Consider the following 18,554-nt stretch of genomic DNA (forward strand, 5'->3'; position numbering starts at 1 on the left):
GCAGGAGCAGAAATGATTAGTGAACAAGTAACACAGCAAACAGATTTAGTAACTTCTCCAAATGTACAAACAATCGCTACAACTGGTGCAACAAGAAACAGTCCAGCTCATGCTTTTCATAATGAAGAGGCTCCCTGCATTACAGCACAAATTATGGTATCAACTAGGCAGTGGCTGCTTAGTTTCATAAAGCGATGTGGCTCCGAGTGTGATTGGGCTGATCGGCTGCTGCCAGCCATTCTATATTGTGGCAGCAGAGGGTGCTCGTCACACTGAACTGCTGGAGGTGAGGTACAGCAGGCATGCATCATTGGCTCTGCCAGATCCACAAAACTACTGGTGGTGTCTCACAGAAACTTGAAATTCCATTTCTGTGATGCCTGTGGGGTGGAATTGATAAGTGTTACCACATCTTTTTACATATCCTGCTTTACAGTCACATACTGACTACATAGTTTTATGTGAAAATACTGACTTTGTTTGTAATAGTTCTTTTTCGACAACATTTCTACAGTAGTTCTTCTATACTTTTGTGCTCTGTAACCACTTAAGGGTGTAAAGTGTAGTTGCTACCCACGGTATAGCAGAGATGAGATGCATGTGATCTACAAGCTAAGCTGCAAGTACTGTAGCATTCTACATGGGTATGACAACCAACATGGTGTCTGTCATCATGAATGTCCACTGACTGTGGCCAAGAAACAGCTGAACCACCCAGTTGCTGAATGTACTGCCCAACATGACCTCCTTCATTTCAGTGACTGCTTCACAGCCTGTGCTATCTGAATCCTTTGCACCACCATCAGCTTTTCTGAATCTTGCAGGTGGGAACACTCGATGCAATATAGCCTATGTTCCTGTAACCCTCCTGGCCGCAACCTGTTAGTCATTGTCCTTTACCCACATATCCCCTTCCCTGTTCAAATTCCAGCACTACGTAGCCCTCAATTCCACCAACACACTCAGTCTTTTTACTTCTTTCTTTGACCCTCCCTCTATCTACCTTCTCAGTATGTTCCTAGCTGCTCTTCCCTCTCCCCACATTGTCTCTGTATGCTGCCACAAGAAGCATCTTACTATCCCTCACCCCTACCCTACTATTCCTCACTGTGTGTGTGTGTGTGTGTGTGTGTGTGTGTGTGTAATTCTGATGAAGGTCTGTTTGGCCGAAAGCTTATTTGCTGATGGTTTTTTTGTTGTGCCTGTCTGTGACTCAGCATCTCCGCTATATGGTGAGTGGTAACTATTCGTCTCATAATATTGTCACTATCCCATCCTGGATATTCCATTATGAGTGCAGATTGTTATACAAATTTTGCTGCTTTTTTCCCACAATAACCATTGCCAATTGGGAACCTCGTACCTGTTGTAAGAAGCTGTTAAAAGAAGGAAAAAAGTGAAGATTTTCTTGAACAAGGCAAGCTTCCCTAGTTAATGACCCTACAATGACAAGGATTCCCTTAAATTTGGATTTCACTAAACTGGCACTTCAACAACACTTCTGACTGAAAAAAATGCATGGTTTGATACTTCCATAGATTTTACAGAAGTGTTAACAATGTAGGGAGGAAACATCTCCAGTGGCACGTGATTCAGAGTGTGTGTGTGTGTGTGTGTGTGTGTGTGTGTGTGTGTGTGTGTGTGTGTGTGTGTGTGTCACTTGCACCCCTGATCTGCTGAACCAGTCAGTGCCTGTTGGATGTCCAGTGATGTTAAATATAAAAATACCTCCTTTCATAGGTTCTGATGGTCTGTTGGGTATTATTAACAATCAAGCCAACTACAGAAGTTTTGAGTTCAGGATGATAGAACAAAATACAGTTGAACAGCCAGAATGCATTTTCAATTGCAAAAAGAACATACTTCCTTAACTTTTTATTATAAGGGTCAGTTAAATGAAAGACAGATGCCAACAAAAGTATGTAAACTGTTTATTATTTCAAAAGTAATCACTGTAACTGTTAATACATTTACCCCACTGTGAGACCAGACAGTTAATGCCTTCATGGAAGAATGTTTGCAGTTGGCCTATGTAACCATGATATTACTTAGATGTCCACCTCTATGTCCAAAGCAAGTTGATGTCCATGAATGTCATCCATTAGGACTTCAAAAATATGGAACCTGAACCGGAGTTCCTGAGTTGGGGATAGAACACTGCTGATCCTCAGTAATTGTAAGCCCTCTACATGCTTCAGTCACCACCGTGAGGCATGAGGGTGCAATGTTGTGTGTCATAGGGACAAGGATCCTTGGGTAACGATCTGGATCGTGAGGATGGTACAATCTTGTATAAAAGAAGTACAATAGAAAAGCATGCTACGTGTCATTGGGATGAGGAGTAGTGGCGAAACATTCATGAAAGAACTACCTGTGGGGAACCTGCTGTTACCTCATTTGTATACGGCAGGACCACACAAGTGGGTCTCTGTTGGTGAACCCTCATTTCCATAGTTGCTTGTGTGAAGCAATTGGATCCTACACCAATTTACCAACTCCCAGCAGTTTGGGTGGCCTATTGGGTGGTATTAATAACCATACAACAGAGTGTGGCTACCATACACCATAGAAGTCTTCTCAAAAATGAAGAAAGTACTAACAGTAAGAGACCACATCCAGTGGTAGGCTATGCCCCTCCACAGGAAAGATGTCTTTCGCGGAGACAAGACTAAGGATGGTGTTAGTCACTGGTAGGATATACTACACTATACCTATCCCAGTCACTTGGAGATGGCAGTTAGTAGCTGCTGTTCCTAAGCATTACAGAAAATTGTCATAGGCAGAACGTATTTCCCACCTTGTGGCCCACTTCTTTTAAACAAGCTCAAGAAGATGTGATTAGTCAACTTCATAGGCGAGCTATACTTTCAGGGATTTTAATACACACTTTGTGCTTTAGGAGTTGGTAGTAAAGTGACCCATTTGAACTAAACCACAGGTTCATCCTCGGCCACTGTGACCTGTCCTTTTGTTTCCTTGTCCTTGTAGATTTATTGTTGAATGACAAGTGAACACTGATCTATGTTCAAGAGGCTATTTTCCTAACTGGGTACATTTTTTTAGGTAGAAAATACTCAAATTGGGTGCGGTAGAAATCTGTACAGACAGCTATCAAAGTAGAGAAGGCACCCAGGAGTAGGTGGCGCACACAAAATATGTGGTCCAGCTTGCTCCTAAGCACAGATACCAAAAACTACTGTGCACCTTAAGAGGCAGTGTGTTCCTAGGTGAATTTAAATATTTTGTAGTCATGGGCAGGGAAATGACTGGGAAGAATCTAGTCCAAAACAGCGGAAGAGAACATACAGCCATTTGAGTCCTGAGGCAGGAAGTTCTTGGAAACCATCGAATTGAAGTTTCATATTGCCAAAATCTGAATAATTCATCTCAAATATTATTCATCCTTTGCTGTTGACTTTGCAATGATGTTAGTGAAAACTATGGTATGACTCAAACTGAGACAGTTCTGGGCTAGACAGTGTTTGCATTGCAAAGGTTGAAGGGTTGATTGTCCCAGCTGTTTTAGTGCAGTAGGGTGCCTGTCATCACCATCCTGAACATTGACAGTGTCAGACATTCTCAAAAATGTTTATAATGTATAGCCTTGTGACAGTGCCATAGAAGTAATTTTTGTAGGGTAAGGCTAATCTCTGCAGTTTGTTAAATGCATACTTTTATATTCAGTAATGGGATTGCTAACCTGCTGTTTGTCGAACGATTACCATAGCCATGTCATCAGTCTGTTAAAAAATGTTCAAACCATGAACCTGAGGCTTTGTTGGCCAGATGACTATGTACCAAACAAGGTGATGCAGTGGTAAGACACTGGACTTGTAGTTACGAGGACAGTGGTTCAAATCCCTGTGTGGGTTTCCATATTTAAAATTTTGTATTTGTGGGGAGTGACAGCCTCCAGATGCTTAATAAATGTAAACATGGTCCATAGTAGGGTGTAACGTTATTTTTATTTAATCACACGATTAGCTAATTTCGATTACTTGTCATTGTCAAGCACTTGTATAACCAACGTTGAAAAGCACTACATTGTCTGCCTGCATCTCAGTTTAAGAAAAAACATATATTATGTTAATGTGAGACGTGTAAAATGTTAGTTATACATGCAGTTCAGGCAGACAATGTAGTGGTTTTACATGTTTGTTATACATGTGCTTGACAATGACAAGTAGTCAAAATTAGCTAGTCACATGATTAAATAAAAATCTCATTACAGCCTACTGTGAATCATGTTTACGTTTATTTTCTGTATTTAAGTTTTCTGTGATTTCATAAAATTACCGTAGTTTAATGTGGGGATGGCTGCTTTGGTAGGACATAGCTGGTTTCCTTTCCCTTCCTTCCTCAATTGAAATCTGTGCTCTATTTCTAATGTCTGTCTAGTTGATGGTATGTCAAACCCTCATCTTCCTTCTCCAAGTAACTGTGTGACTGAAACAGTTTTCTCTAGTGTTATCTTTATGAAATTCATTGTCGCAGAAATGTGTTTTTTGCAAGCAGTTCAATTCTTCAGGTGTATTTAGGCATTTTAAGTTTTTCAGTTACTAATATCTCATTAAATAATTAATTACGTTTGCTAATATATATATATATATTTCCACTGTTCCTTTCTCTTAGCTCTATGCCTTTTATGAGTGAAGAGCAGGCAGATAAGTGGGCAAGTGCTCCAGAGTTCCATCCAGCATTCACATCGAGGACGGGACGTAAGAATTTCATAAAATACAATTCCATTCGTACTGATCCAGTAGTTCATTTGCTGTAATGCAATATCATTAAACAAATATTTCTGTCCTTTTTATAGGAGTTAAGACATACGCTGAGGCAGTAGATCCCTATGCACCAAGGACACGAACAAAACTTGCTGCAGGTGTACAGTTCTGTCCATATTATCATGTAAACAGAGCTGAGTTGTATCTTTGCCCTTATCTGCATGGTGAACTTTGCCAGATCTGTCTTAATACCATACTAGATTTTGAGGATACTGAAGAGAAACGGGAGCACATAAAGGTAAGAAGTTTGTTTTTATAACACTTTTGTGTAGTTGTTTGTGTGTAGTATAGAAAAATGTGTCTTACAGGTGTTACTTTGTGCCAATGGATGTGCTTGTTGAGTGAGAGTTATTCAATGAGTGTGATATTTCTTTTTGAAAGAACTGGCAGAGTTAGTACTAAAGGTATATGGAGCCATTTAACAAATTTCATTTTTCAGTTAGAATTTGAGGTGACTAATACTATGATTATCAAAATGTACATGTGGTACCAAACATGATCAGTGGACTGAACAACTGGAATGTTTGTGTAAAGGATGTGTGTCAATACTTCAACATTTAAGAAATTTCTTTAGTGCATGATTTTGGGTGTTACCATGGTAGAATGTGAGATTATTGAATTCCTGTTGAAGGATGCAAAATTTAGCATCTGTACTACTGTGCTACTAGTGTTGCATGTATCACTATTTGAAGTGAAGTTGACAAATGTTTGCAATTTACTCATAAAATCGGATGTTATTACTTCAACGAAACTAAGGGGTAGAAGGGAGCTTTACTTAATGAGTGATCATTATCATAATTAAAACCTGTTAAAAGCCAGCATTTTGGTTTCATCACTAACATGTTACTTGTACCACCTTCAGTAACAATTTTTTGTTTCTTTTTTTTCTTTTTTTTTATCACTTAAAATTCTCAATTCATTATTGTTTTTAATGTGATACAGAAAAAGGGGTGTGGTTTATAATGAGATTAGTGCTTTCCAGCTGCAGGTGATTGGTTGCAGATTATTTGTTTTGTGTAGCTTATAAGCAGAATTTTAAAATCACTTTAGGATCCAGCAAAGAGAATTCCTGTCATGAGGAGTTTCTGAAATACAAAGAAGGCGATAAAGTTTTCGTAGAGATGTATGTTTGCAATGCAAAACCTTTATTACCAAATTGGCAGTACAAGTAAAACCTTAGTAATTCTAGGTAACTGGGACTGAATAGAGCTCAAATTTGGGAAAATGAAGTGACAGTTCAGAGACCTTCCATTTAAAAATAGATTCAGAACTTGATGTTTGCTCTACTATTGCGAAGAAAGTTGTTTTGTCAGATAACGTATCGCTTAGTTTGATTTAGCAACAATATTATAGTAGAAATTCAAAAATTTGCTGTTAACACAAATGTAATACATAAACTACTGTACAGCTGTTACTACTTTATATATGTTATTTTTGGGAAAAGAAGCAATAGCTCTTTTTTTCTGAAGAACTTCTGTTCCTAGCAGCATTGTCCCACCGTCTTTGTAGAAGTATAATTTCAGCTGGTGTCGTCACATTTTGTTGCTCCACGTAATACAGTGCTAACTCTAATGCTTCCGTTTTATCACTAGGACTAACTTTGTTGGGCACCAGTATCATCTTCTTAATCACCAGAGTCTGTTTCTTTTATGTACCATTTCCACAATAACAGTCAGTCACTTCATACTGGTTGTCTTGGTTCAAACACATTTGCCTTTAATTGTTACGTCTTTCCGCACCCAGAAATAGTTCGAATGAAATCTAACAACTGTCGGTTTCATTCTGATAGTGCCATTCTTGCTTCTATCTTTTTTTTGCTTTTGTTTTCACTGTTTTTCTGTAAGAGATTTTTCCAAAAAATTTTGGTGTTTCTGATATTAAAGGGTCCACCTTCTGCAGTGCAGTAGGTAACAATCTTCAGACTAATTTTTTCGGACAGCTTCCATTGATTGGTACTCATAGTGTATAGAGTGCAGAAGTGATCCCAATAACTTAAGCCAATACATTTTTTTCCAAACATGCAAGCTTTCCTTGCTCCATTGGTTTTAAAACACTAATAAGATTGGGAGTAAAAAATTATGTGATGTCTCTACTACAAAGTTCTTCAGCTTCGAGGTGATATCCTGCGTTGTATAGAGTGAAGATTGTCTTAAGTGGTAATTTTTTTTGGTTGTCAAGTGTTTCCTGTATCACCTGTCACCTGTGACTTCACCTATGCTCAGCTGTGCTGCTACCTTTTTATAGTCTCCCCACTGTGCAATATTTTAGTGCTAAAACTTTCATGTCCTAAGAAACAAATTTTCTCTTGTTTTTGAGGGGTCAGCACTCATATTGACGCAAAATGGCAGGAACAAAATAAAAATGATCTGACTACATGTACACAGCACACTGAACCTGAGCAGACACTGGCCAACTGGCAGTGGGTGAAACAAAAGTAACAGGTAAAGTGGGCACAATTGTAAATGATCTATGGGTGCACATCTTGGCTGCAGATGATACCCACTTCCTCCCCCCTGCAGGTCCGGAGGTTGGAATAGGCCAGAGGAATTCCTGCCTGTCGTACGAGGTGACTAAATGGAGTTCACATGTTTCGGCCATTATGTGATGGTCCCCTGTAGGGTTTCACCTCCATTCTTAAAAATTTTCCCTAAGATCGAGCCAATTGGGGAAGGGCGCCTTACAAGGTGCATCGTGTCCATCGTGCATTGAGATCTTTTGCTCACTTTCTCATTGTCGCATTGCAGTCCTGCCCATTCTCCATCTCTTGGGCGAGGACACCTTCCTGGGTGCATTTTCCACCATGCACTATGCAGTGTCGATTTCTGCGTCAACGATAACCATAGACTTCGTTGCACCTCATATCCAGCACGGTAACCAGTCCATTTTGGTGGTGCTGTCATGTACCCTGTTGGTTGTAGCTCCCTGACCACACAGGGATCACTCTGTTGATGCCTGCTCTGTTAACTCCCCATGTATGCCAAGGGGTAGATGCCTCCCCCGTGGGGCATCGGGACTCCTGGCAGTGGCTATCCTGCCAGGTGGCCTTTGCTGTGGCTGGGTGACACCTGTGGGGAGGCCCCCTGGTCGGAGTGGATGGCATCAGGGCGGATGACAAGCGATGAAGTGATGAACTCAATTCAACGCACAGAAGTATGACCCCAAATCTTTCCCCTCTCAGGACATACCGTGGGAGGATCGTCAGGCCCTGGATGGCAGGGAGGATCATCAGGCCCTGGATGGCAGCGGATCTTATTCGCCCCAGTACCTTGATGTTCGAGAGCTGATGGGCAATCTTTCATGATGATGAAGCCTCAGTTTTTGGTTGAGCATTTAGAGGACAAGTTCAGGGAGGTGGGGGCTTGTCCAAAATGAGATCTTGGTCAGTCTTGATCAAAACAGTATCCTGTGCCCAGTCATGGGAGTTACTCGCCTGTGACAAGTTGCGTGATGTTTATGTAATCATCATGCCCCATAAGAGCTTAAATATGATCCAGGGTTTCATATTTCACAGAGACCAGTCGAACGATGAGCTGCGCACCAATTTAGAGCGGTGAGGTGTACATTTTGTCTGGTGTGTCCACCGGCATTTGAATGATGAACAGGTTGCCACTTGTGCCTTCATCTTGGCCTTTCAGGGTGATATGTTGACCGAGAAGGTCAAGGTGATGGTCTACCGGTGTGATGTAAAGCCCTATATCCTCCCTGGCGCGGTGCTTTAAGTGCTGGAAGTTCGGCCATATGTCTTCACGCTGTACTTCCAGCGTCGTATGCCGAGATTGCGGGTGCCCAACACATCCCAATACTCCATGTGCCCTGCCTCCCATCTGTGTCAGCTGTGGAGAGTACCATTCACCTTGCTTGCCTGACTGCAGGGTTCTCCAGAAAGAAAGGATAATAATGGAGTACAAGACTGTGGACCAACTGACATACACTGAGGCTAAGAAAAAATTTGAACTCCTGCATCCTGTGTGTATGGCATTGTCTTACGCCGCCGCTACAACATTTCTGGCACCATCAGCTCTGCCAATCCAGATGACCTCTCAGAGCCGGAAGACTGCACCCGCCTCCTTGATGGTGGGGGGCATTTCCCTCCCTGTTGCTCCTGCACCACCTACTATGGGTGCAACCCCCCCCCCCCCCCCAAAAATCGAGGACATCCGTCACCACTCCTAAGCAGGAGAAGCCTAAGTCTCCTTCGGCTTCTCTCGCTAGGAAGGAGTCCCTTGGGTCACTCCCTTCACAGGTTTCTTCTAGTGGGAAATACGACACACGTCAGTGACTGAAGAGCTCAAAAGCAGCTGGTCGTAGGGCTTCACACTCGTCCTCAGTCCTGAAGACGGAGCCAGTGAACTCTTCCCAGCCAGATAAACCCAAGCAGCAGTGAGAGAAATCCAAAAAGAAAACCCCCAAGACCAAGGAAACTGCTGTGGCACCCACACCACCACTACCTACAAGCTCTGTGACTGAGGATAGGGTGGAGATTTTGGCGTCCTCTTAGGACCTAGATCTCGCCAGACCCTAAGACACAGTGGATATAGACTGCTCAGGCAATAAATCGATGGCAGCAGGTGACCCAGAGGTGTAAACTGCCTCATTGAATGTTCCATACCTTCCCAATCTCACGATGTCATCCTCCAGTGGAATTGCGGCGGTTTTTTTCCAGCACCTGGCTGAGCTACGGCAACTGTTAAGCTTTAACCTGCTATCTGCATTGCCGTCCAGGAAACCTGGTTCCCAACATTGTGGACCCGTGCCCTCCACAGCTATGGGGGATATTACAGGAGCTGTAGTGACTTTAATCGAGTGTCAGGTGGAGTTTGTGTTTATGTTCTGCACTCTGTCTCTAGTGAACATGTGCCTCTTAAAACCCCTATTGAAGCTGTGGCTGTCAGAATAAGGAAGACACAGGAAATAACTGTCTGCAATGTATATCTTCCTCCAGACGGTGCAGTACCCCTGAATGTATTAGCTGGACTGATGGATCAACTCGCTAAACCTTTCTTACTTATGGGAGATTTTAATGCCCTTAACCCCTTTTTGCGTGGTACGTTGCTTACTGGCAGAGGCAGAGATGTCGAAACTTTACTGTCGCAATTTGACCTCTGCCTCTTAAATACTGGGGCCGCCACACATTTCATTGTGGCTCATGGTAGTTCTTCGGCCATTGATTTATCAATTTGCAGCCCAGGACTTCTCCCATCTATCCAGTGGAGAGCATGTTATGACCTGTGTGGTAGTGACCACTTCACCATCTGCCTGTCACTGCCCCAGCGTCAGGCACACAGATGCCTGCCAAGATGGGCTTTAAACAAGGCATACTGGGAAGCTTTCACCTCTGCTGTCACCATTTAATCTTCCCCACATGGTGACACCGATGTGGTATTTGGAGCAGGAACCTACAACGATCATCTCTGTGGCGGAAAATGCGATCCCTCTTTCTTTAGGGTGCCCCCAACGAAAGACAGTCCCTTAGTGGTTACCTGAAGTCACTGAAGCAATTCAGAAGTGTCGGCGGGTTCTACAGGGGCATAAGCAGCATCCTTCCCTGGAGCACCTCATGGCCTTTAAACAGCTCCAAGCCCGTGGTGGTGGTGGTTAGTGTTTAACATCCCGTCGACAACGCTGTCATTAGAGACGGAGCGCAAGCTCGGGTTAGGGAAGGATTGGGAAGGATATCGGCCGTGCCCTTTCAAAGGAACCATCCCGGCATTTGCCTGAAACGATTTAGGGAAATCACGGAAAACCTAAATCAGGATGGCCGGAGACGGGATTGAACCGTCGTCCTCCAGAACGCAACCATGATCGTGTTCACTACCTTATAAAACAACAGTAGGAGAGTTGGGAGAGATAAGTCTCCACCATTGCGTGCCACACGTCACTTTCCCAAGTCTGGGCAAAGATCAAACGTCTTTTCGGATACCAGGCCCCAACAACTGTCCCCGGTGTTATCATAAATGGCAAATTTCGTACTGACGCAAACTGTGCGTCGGAGAGTTACCCTCGGCCTTTTGCACACTCAAACGGCGGCTGGAAGGGAATGTCCTCTCATTTACTGCACGCTGCAGTGAATCCTATAACACCCCATTTATAGAGTGGGAGCTCCTCAGTGCCCTTGCACATTGCCCCGACACAGCTCCTAGGCCAGATCATATCCACAGTCAGATGATTAAACATCTCTCGTCTGACTACAAGTGACATTTTCTCATCATCTTCAACTGGATGTGGTGCAATGACGTCTTACCATCGCAATGGCGGGAGAGCACCATCATTCCGGTGCTCAAACCCAGTAAAAACCCGCTTGATGTGGGTCGCTATTGGCCCATCAGCCTCACCAGTGTTCTTTGTAAGCTGCTGAAAAGTATGGTATGTTGGTGGTTGGGTTGGGTTGGGTTCTGGAGTCACGTGGCTTACTGGCTCCATGTCAGGGCCGCTTCCGCCAGCGTCTTTGATAATCTTGTGTTCGTCGAGTCTGCCATCTGAACAGCCTTTTCCAGATGGCAACAGTTGATTGCCATCTTTTTTTACTTACGTAAAGCATACGACATGACTTGGTGACATCATATCCTTGCCACATTGTATGAGTGGGGTCTCCCGGTTTTTATCCAAAACTCCCTGTTGCTGTGTACTTTCTGTGTCCAAGTTGGTGACTCCCATAGTTCCATCCATATCCAGGAGAATAGAGTCCCCACAGGGCTCTGTGTTGAGTGTGTTTCTATTTTTAGTGGCCATTAACTGTCTAGCAGCAGCTGTCGGACCCTCCGTCTCACCTTCTCTGTATGCAGACGACTTCTGCATTTCGTACTGCTGCTCCAGTACTGTTGCTGAGTGGCGCCTCCAGGGAGCCATCCACAGGGTGCAGTCATGGGCTCTAGCCCACAGTTTCCAGTTTTCAGGTGCAAAGTCGTGTGTTACGCTCTTCTGTTGGTGTCATACTGTTCATCCGGAACTCGCACTTTACCTTAAATTGCATCCACTCACTGTAGTGGAGACTTACCAGTTCCTAGGACTGGTTTTCAATGCTCGATTGACTTGGCACCCTCATCTTCTTCGGCTTAAGCAGAAGTGCTGGCAACACCTGAATGCCCTCTGTTGCCTAAGGAACACCAATTGGGGTGCAGATCACTGTACACTGCTGCAGCTCTACAGAGCCCATGTTCAATCCCTAATTGATTATGGAATTGTGGTTTATTGTTTGGCAGCACCTTCAGCATTGCATTTACTCGACCCTGTGCTCCACTGTGGGGTTTGATTAGCGACAGGAGTTTTTAGGATGAGTCGGGTGAGCAGTATACTGGTGGAGGCTGGTGTCCCTCCACTGCAGATCAAACATGCACAACTGCTTCCAGTTACACAGCACACATTCATAGTCCCCCTGAGCATTTGAATTACAATGGCTTCAGTCTATCTCCCGCATCAGCGGCCTAGATTAAGGCTAACAATTGTGGTTCCTTCTCTCCAAACTGGAGTCCTTCCCTTTACCACCTTTACTTGCAGTCCGTTCACGTATGCCTCCGTGGTTTACACCTCGGCCACAGCTTCGTCCGGACCTTTTGCATGGCCCTAAGTACTTCGTTAACCCTGCTGCTCTCCGCTGTCGCTTCCTCTAGATTCTTGAAGCGTTCCAGGGATCTGAAGAGGTTCACACCAACGGCTCAATGGCTGATGGTCATGTAGGCTTTGCATATGTTCATGGAGGACATATTGAGCAGCACTTCTTGCCAGTTGGCTGCAGTGTTTTCATTGCAGAGCTGGCGGCCATATCTCACGCTTTTGAGTACATCCGCTCATGCCCTGGTGAGTAATTTCTCCTCTGTACTGACTCATTGAGCAGCCTACAAGCTATCGACTTGTGCTACCCTCGCCACCTTCTGGTAGTGTCCATTCAGGAGTTCATCTATGCCCTGGAACAGTCCCATTGTTTCGTGGTGTTTGCGTGGACCTCAGGACACGTTGGAATCCCCGGCAACAAACTTGCTGACAGGCTGGCAAAACAGGCGATGCAGAAACTGCTGCTGGAGATAAGCATATCTGAAGCTGACCTGTGTTCTGTCTTACACCGCAGGGTTTTCTGGCTTTGGGAGACAGAATGGCATAACAGCATGCACAACAAACTGCGTGTCATTAAGGAGACTATGAATATGTGGAAGTCTTCCATGCAGGCCTCTTGCAGGGAATCAGTTGTTCTCTGCCGGCTTTGGATTGGCCATATGTGGCTAATGTTTTGCATACCTACCCCGTCACAATACCCATCTCAGTGTCGCTGTGGCTCCCAAATGACAGTCGTCCATCTCTTGCTGGACTGCCCACTTTTAGCCGCTCTGCGGCAGACTTTTAACTTTTCCAGCATCCTGCCTTCGGTGCTGGGTGACAATGCCGCCACATCAGCTTGAGTTTTTAGTTTTATCCATGAGAGTGGGTTTTATACTTCTCTGTAGGTTTTAGCACATGTCCCTGTGTGTCTTCCACCCTAGTGATTTTAGGGTGGAGGTTTTAATGCGTTGCAGAATGGCTGTTTTTCCCTTTTTATTCTCGTGGTTGGCCAGCCACTGTAATCTGCTTTCATGTTTTACTGTCTTCTGTTTCTAGCGTCTTTGTTTTCTTATCCTCTTTTGTTCCTTTTAGTGTTTGTTGCTTGCCTTCGTTCTTGTGGCTTTTCCTTTCTTTCCGTTTTGTGTTATACATTTCATCCGTTTCATTCTCACGCTTGTGGCATCGTTTTATTAGGGACAAGGGACCAATGACATCATAGTTTGGTTCCTTCTCCCACCCTTAAACCAACCAACCAACCTTACACCCACTTCCTCTGTATTTTTTATTTTATCTGTGGTGTTCTTTTGATTTTTTAACATAGTCATGTCATGCACCTTGGATCAAAGGGAGGTTTGGTTTTACCAGAGCTTGGATTACGGAGGTTTACAGTAGTTGCCTATTGAGAGAGATTCTGTAATTTCAGTGAAACTGGTGTTTGTGCAAATTTGGAACATAGACCATGGGAAAACATTATGTAACTAAGCCACGTTGGCAGATAAAACAGTAGCAAGAAGTCCGTAGCTTGCAGTGACTACATAATATGCTCTAATGTATTGAAAGTTTAAATTTGCAATCCTAATCAGCTTCTTGATGGCAGGTATGTTCTGTTAATAGTTTGCCTCAGATAAGGAAGAAGTTTGTGTATTATGATAATTTGAAGGATGATGGCAAGAAACACCATATGTTCGATATGTGAAACATTAGCTGGCCCTTACTATTTGCATAGTCTTTCTCATATCTACATATAAAGTTTTTAGTTTTTTTAGTTTTTAATAAATGTTATAGATTGTAGATTAGAATCCGGTATAAACTATTAACTTCTCTTTTAATTTAGAGTTGTCTTGGAGAACAAGAAAAGAGGATGAAAATGTCCCTTGCCATCCAGAAGTCCAAAGGGATCACTTGCAACATATGCCTGGAACCTGTGAAAGAAAAGCCTGCAGGAGAAGCTCGTTTTGGTCTATTACCAAACTGTAATCACTGTTTTTGCATCACGTGTATACGAAAATGGAGGCAGGAGACACGATTTACAAGCCAAATAACCAGGTATTTTGATCAATTGAATAGCAACATTATGAAAACATTTTTTGAATATTGTATTAAATTTAATTGTTTGGATCACATCAGTGTAGTTTTATATTAATCCATAAGATTTCCAATGAACATATTTCTTGATACAGTTTTGATCAGTGTTTATTTGTTCCAACATTTAATTTGAAAATGAAAATTAGATTGTTGAGTATTCCTTTTGAAATTAAAATTGAAATTGTTGAAGGTTTCTTTTGGAATAAAGGAAATACTATGTTTTATATTATATCTGTCTTTCTGTATGTAATTCTGTTAACAAACAAAATATGACTGAAAGAAAGCGGGAGAGTGAGAGGGATGGAGTGGCAATCACTCAAACAAAGTCGTTCCATTTCAGTCAGCATGGAAAAGCATGGAAAATTATTTGATAATAAATTTTAGTTTCACTATATGTTTGGAAGAAAGTGATCACTGAAATGAGTAACAGGATAAAGACGTGTGGAGAAAGTACCTCATGCAAACTGGTGATTGGGATGTTGGTAGTTTTTGAACTGTTAAGTGCAACTACATAGTCACACTAGAGTAGTGAGCTTGGTCCAGTTATCTCTTGTATTACCTTAGCAGCCAATGAGCTGACGGAACTTACCAGGAGCTAATGGAGGCGCCAGTCATTTGACTGTTGTGTACTTGCTTAATGTAACTGGGCAGCTTCTGAGTAAATAGAAGCTTCCAACAAATATGTTACCTTGTGTTGTCTACGGTGCTATCATAGGAGATGATGATGATGATGATGATGATGATGATGATGATGATGATGATGATGATGATGATGATGATATGGTCATTTGACAAGACAGTGAATAGATAAATGCACACTGTTCTATAATGTACTTCATATGTCTGCCTCAGAAGCAAATATATTAAAGTTGGTATAGATCCATGGTTCCCTCATGCAAACTCTGTCGAAAGAAAAGAAAAATAAAAACCAAAATCGTGCGTGAATGTGTGTAGGGGTCTCTCTCTCTCTCTCTCTCTCTCTCTCTCTCTCTCTCTCTCTCTCTCTCTCTCAAGAAGGAAGAGAGCAGGATTTCCTGCAGAATTTGTCATATGTCAGCCATTGTTTATTAACCTATGTATAAAGTGCACCACACACAAATAAAATGGTTTTGCACCATTCCATTGTGGTTTTGCAATGGCGAGTCCATACTAATTCCTTTTTTGTTGCTTCAGCTAACACAGTGGTAAATTGTGTTGTCATATGTCCAAGTGAGCAGCAGTGATGCAATATAAGCTGTGAGCTAGGTCAGAAAAAATTTACAGTCCATGTAAGGAAATGACACACATGATGAGCTGGTCCTACAGTCGTCGCATAATGAGGCAGTTGTCAAAGAGATAATGAGTAATCGAATAAGCAGGTGGCTGGTATCTGATGCAGCTGTGCTATTTAATGCTTAGAGTGGATCATTACTGTGGGGTAACACCTATCTGCGGTAACAGTGATGTAATGAAAGCTTATTTCACCATAGTTTCATTAAAAAGTGGTTTAGCTCATATGATGTAAGTTTATTTTATCATTGTTTAATTAAACTAAGATTAAACTATGAGTCTGCTCTTACATAGTTATCTTGTTAACTTGGACACCTATTCTGTACCTGGATACGAAGTATGCCACATGCCTAGTTAAGTTATGTAAATTGGTTCTCCCGCTTTGGGGTTAATTCCACTGTTGATAACTTCCAGCGTTAATCATCTTGGGTTTGTGGTGGTGCTAGTGTGTACTCTGTTTACCTTGCACAGTGCTTAATTGATGCAGCTTTTCCTTCAAAACGACAGGGTGTGCTCTTGTTGAAACAGTGGCAGTTGTCAATGAAGTCACTCGGCTGCATTCCCATAAGTTATTTGAACATTATGATATGTCGGGAGAAACTCAGATCTCACATTCCTCCCCATCTTTATGGGGAGGAAATGTATGTTGTTTGCAGAGGTGGGATAAACTTAACAGCAGTAGGGTAAGATTGCAATGTGCATGCTAGTTTTTGCTGAGGTGTGGTGATCAAAATATTGCAGTGTTCGCCCAAGTTGTGCATAGTATTAATTATCCTGCCTCCTGTCACACCAAGCAACTCACTGGCCTATCTCTTGTTTGTGGAAGTATCAATTATACTTGTAGACAGCTTGATTTTTGTTTCTGTGAGGGGTGCCTTATGTTCACTTAGAGCTGATCGAGATACTGTTATTTTATTTTTGGAGGACAGTGATACCATTGTTTTGGACAATCTGGATTACATTCAGAAGATGCAGCATTTACTGTCTGATTCAGTGTAACGTAGTATTGGTGCTGACCTCACGAAGTGTTGAGAGAGACTAGTGACCTCGTGAATAAAAGTTCCTTATTATGGAAGGTTATCTAGTGTCTCAATTCTGATTGTGCTGTCTCCTCTAGGTTATATGACCTCCCTAAGGTCCACAAGGAACGAGCTCCTCTCTGTCCATTTGTGAGTAACATTGATCTCAGACGTATCTTGTAGCGAAAAACCTTGCTATTCTGAGCCCTACAGTAGGTTGGTGTAAGCACCACATTAAGAACTTGGGGAAGAACTTCAGTTGTGTAAGGTGCGTGTCTACTGTATTCCTTGCAATTGTGGCAAATCATATATTCGTCAAACTATCAGGACTGTGGAGGACCGGTGTACTGAGCAGAAGCGGCACACACGCTATCAACCAACAAGCGAATCCGTGCTGCAGAACTTTGTCTCGCTGGGTACCGGTCGTCCTATGGAATATAACATGGAGATTTTGGCTTGCACTTCCAGCTACTGGGTTACTGTTATTAAGGAAGCTGTTGAAAGTAAATTGGCAAGTAACCTTATGAATAGAGGTGCTGGATTTTGTTTAAAGTCTGCATGGGATGCTGCTTTCTCCATTGTCAAGAAACAGAGGGACAGAGTTTGTTGCCTTGCCCATTGGTTATTAATTTCACTATTGATAACATCTGACATCAGTCATCTTTGGTGTTTGACGATGCTAGTGTCTGCAGTTCATGTGAGTGTTACCTTTCTGTAGTTTCTATGAAAACAGAGGTTTTAAATTCCCCTGCACAGCACTTACTTGGTGCAGTTACTCCTTAAAAACGACAGTGTTTGCTTCTATCAAAATATTGTCGGTTGTTGACAGCGTCACCTGGATGCATTCTCGTAAGTTATTTGAACATTGTATAAATCGGTAGAAATTCAGGTTCTTCAAACCAGTGCAGCCACCTAAATTGTGTATCATTTGCATTTACTTTGAGGAACACACACACACACACACACACACACACACACACACACACACACACACACACACACGGGGAGCAAGAGGGGGGGGGGGGGGAGAGAGAGAGAGAGAGAGAGAGAGAGAGAGAGAGAGAGAGAGAGAGAGAGAGAGAGAGAGAGAGAGAGAGAGAGAGAGAGAGAACAAAGAAATAGGTAGAAACCATCCTGAAAGACGGCACCCACTCTCCGTTGAAAGAAAAATTATTATGAAACTTGTGTAGACTCTTGGAACACTTTCTGAACTCCAACTTAATAGGTACTTCAAACAGAATGACCTCCTATGTGCCAGTTAGTGTGGATTCTGAAAACAGGGTCAAGCAAAACCCAACTCACACGTTATTCACTTTCATCCTCAAAGCCATGGATCACAGCAAACAGGTTTAACTTCTGAAAAGCATTTGACTCAGTTCCACACAAAAACCTAAAAATGAAAGTGTTATCACATGGGATGCAAAGATTGGTACCTTGCTTTAGATGTTTAGAAATGTAACATTGTGCACTTCAAAAAATGAAAAATGTGTTATTGTAGGACTAAAATATCAGTGTGTCACAGTTGGAATTGATTAACTTGTACAAATACCTGAGTGTAGAAGTTTGTGTGGATGAGAAATGGAATGATCCCGTAGGCTCACCTGTAGGTAAAGCAGAGACTTCGGGTCATTGGGAGGACACTGGAAAAATGGAAATAAGTCCACAAAGGAGGTTGCTTACAAAATCTTCATGAGACCCATCCTAGAATGCTGCTAAAGTGTGGGGGACTCATACCACATGGGACTAACAAGGGACAGCCAACACACACCAGAAACGGCAGTGAGAATGATCACAGGTTTGTTTGTCCCATGGGGGGAGCATCACGGAGGTGATCAAAAACCTGAACTGACAGATGGTTTAGGATAGA

At 42.6% G+C, this 18,554-nt stretch overlaps 1 protein-coding gene across 1 annotated transcript in view; it reads left to right on the plus strand.

Annotated features, from left to right (window-relative positions):
• LOC126298615 (probable E3 ubiquitin-protein ligase makorin-1) overlaps positions 1-18,554 on the plus strand; it is a 124,463-nt gene that overhangs the window by 31,895 nt on the left and 74,014 nt on the right. Inside the window, exons 4-6 of the mRNA XM_049990021.1 lie at positions 4,633-4,718; positions 4,817-5,022; positions 14,149-14,360. Coding sequence (XP_049845978.1) covers positions 4,633-4,718; positions 4,817-5,022; positions 14,149-14,360 — 504 coding nt within the window. The remainder of the gene's footprint in view (positions 1-4,632; positions 4,719-4,816; positions 5,023-14,148; positions 14,361-18,554) is intronic.

The sequence above is a fragment of the Schistocerca gregaria genome, chromosome X (genome assembly GCF_023897955.1).
Source record: "Schistocerca gregaria isolate iqSchGreg1 chromosome X, iqSchGreg1.2, whole genome shotgun sequence".
In the NCBI taxonomy this organism is placed as follows: Eukaryota; Metazoa; Arthropoda; class Insecta; order Orthoptera; family Acrididae; genus Schistocerca; species Schistocerca gregaria.